Below are 2403 nucleotides of genomic sequence, written 5' to 3' on the forward strand. Positions count from 1 at the left end.
GCGTTCACGTTACATTCTTCTCTGTGGGATTTACTTCGTAGCTGGGAAGTTGTAGATAAGATACGCTGTATATGTGCGTGGTTGGTGAAAAAGACCGACCAAGACGTGTTTATTGGACTGTTTTTACCATTTATAACATTTATTTTTAAGTTATAAACGTTAAAAGAGTATCGGTAAGTCCTCATACGTAATATCAACCACCATACCAAATTATTTCGCGCAATCATCACTCCTATAACTTCTTAATTTTTTTTTTTTCAAATCTCGCGAGCGGACATGATCAAAATTAGACACATTAAGCGTTTTCTCTCCACTTTATTGGGACTCAAAACTCAGAGTTATACAATTTCCGACTGTATTTTAAGGCAGCATTTGCCCACCAGCAGCAGCCATCCGCATCAAACAGCTTTCATTCAGTGAGTGGCCGCTCCATAGAGAACAACAGGCTACCTCCCTCTGTCCTGTGTGAGTATTACAGTCTTCGGTGCGTCCAGGCTTTCCTGGAAGTTATGTCAAATAATATTTGTCGCCGTTTTTAGTCGAAGGGCCGAGACTTATTGTCGCTTCATTTCAGAAAATGCCCCGTGTTGAATTTGGGGTTTTATTTCTTTCCAAAGTCATGACTGAGACGTTTGTGGACAGCGTGGTCTTTTGTTCTCTAGGTATATTTCTCGGTTTGACAAAAGGGAGCTAGGTGTGATATAGCCACCGCTGCGACAGTTTGACACCGATGTGACTGTTTGTTCGTGTGGATTATTTTTATTTTATTTTTTTTGGGTGGCATATTTTTTTTTGTGTAGCAATTTAGCGACATGAAGTTAATCCAGGGTGGACATATTACCATATTGCCAGAAGTGGAAAGGGTTAGGTTTTGTAGCTGGGTGTATAAATGTGTGCACAACCATTTTTGTTTTAATTTCAGTCAATCAATCAACCTGTTTTTGTCTTCTTTCTAGGATGCTGCACAGCAATGGGACAAAGGAAACAAGGAAACCTTATGAATAAAGGTTGCTCTGTAACAAAGAGCCATAAAGTCAATGTCAACGTGGGATCCTAAATTAGGGGAACATTGTAAAGACAGCACCTTGTGTGTTGTTTTTTTTAACCTTATAAGCTATTTATTGTAAACAATTCAATCCTTGGACAATATCCAGAAGTGTTAAGTTTAAAGTAGGTGATGTTGTGTATTCAGTCAAGGATACCACCATCACTAGTGGTTTGTTAGGCACTAATGTTGGGCACTAATGTTGGGCACTGAGAGAGGCTTTTTTTTGTGTGACAGAGCAGAGCTGCTGTAAATATCCATGTCGAATAAAACATGCACATAACTAGAGGGATTAAGTCCGCCCAACTCCTACTGGCAGGGCAGTCTTTGCTCCAGCGCCCAGCCCTGCAGCAGCTCCACTCTGTCCTCATGTGGCACTAGTCACTGACTGAGCCAGGAGTCGACAGAAGCTACATCTCCAGCCGCACCATGACTTCATCGGACAATGACGAAACGGGGAGCGACCTGTCTGAGTCTTTGGAGATCTGCGAGCTCCAGGACCAGTACGTAGACCCGGAGAACTGCTTCAAGTCCAAGAGCTTGCCCATCCTCAATGGACCCTGTCAGCCGGATCGGAAGGCTCGCCTGGTCAACACCAAACACACCTGCGTGGCCGTGCAGGAGAGCAGCGAGCTCCAGCCAAAAACCCCAGACTCCAGCCTGGCGGAGTCTCCCTCCTCCAGGACAGACTTCTCCCCCTCTGCCTCCAGCATGGTGGGGCTCAGCAGCTCCTTACCTGTGGAGGGCCACAGGGCTGCCGGCTCCGGGGGTAAAAAACTTGGTTTCTCTCTCACCCGCCTTATCCGCATCCCAGCCAGGAAGTATGTGCGGGTCATCCTTAGGGACTCCCGCTGCTTCCTGTTCTGCATGTGCTACCTGACCTTCATTCAGTCCCTGATGGTTTCGGGCTACCTGAGCAGTGTCATCACCACCATCGAGAAGCGTTACAGTCTGCGCAGCTCTGAGTCCGGCCTGCTGGTCAGCTGCTTCGACATCGGCAGCTTGCTGGTGGTGGTCTTCATCTCCTACTTCGGGGGCAGAGGTCAGAGGCCACGCTGGCTGGCTGTGGGTGGTGTGATCATCGCTATAGGGGCAGCATTGTTCTCCTTGCCCCACTTCATCTCGCCACCCTACCAGATCCAGGAGGTGAACTCATCAGCCGGCCATGAAGGGCTCTGTCAGAGCGGCAACAGCAGCGGCCGCGATCTTCTCGATGTGGCATCGTGCCCTCGCGACCAGGAGGGCAACGAGCACAACCTGTATGTGACTCTGTTCATCTGCGCCCAGATACTCGTGGGCATGGGGTCAACGCCAATCTACACCCTGGGACCCACCTACCTGGACGACAACGTGAAGAA

The 2403-nt window shown here is 48.1% G+C and overlaps 1 protein-coding gene across 1 annotated transcript in view; it reads left to right on the forward strand.

Moving 5' to 3' along the window:
• Window positions 1-347: 347 nt before the first annotated feature.
• Window positions 348-2403, forward strand: part of LOC118324384 (solute carrier organic anion transporter family member 5A1) — a 32792-nt gene continuing 30736 nt past the window's right edge. Inside the window, 2 exon segments of the mRNA XM_035656700.1 lie at window positions 348-465; window positions 957-2400. Coding sequence (XP_035512593.1) covers window positions 1475-2400 — 926 coding nt within the window. The 5' untranslated portion in view covers window positions 348-465; window positions 957-1474.

This window comes from Morone saxatilis, unplaced genomic scaffold (assembly GCF_004916995.1).
Source record: "Morone saxatilis isolate NCDOM2014 unplaced genomic scaffold, NCSU_SB_2.0 Contig0, whole genome shotgun sequence".
Classification (NCBI taxonomy): Eukaryota; Metazoa; Chordata; class Actinopteri; family Moronidae; genus Morone; species Morone saxatilis.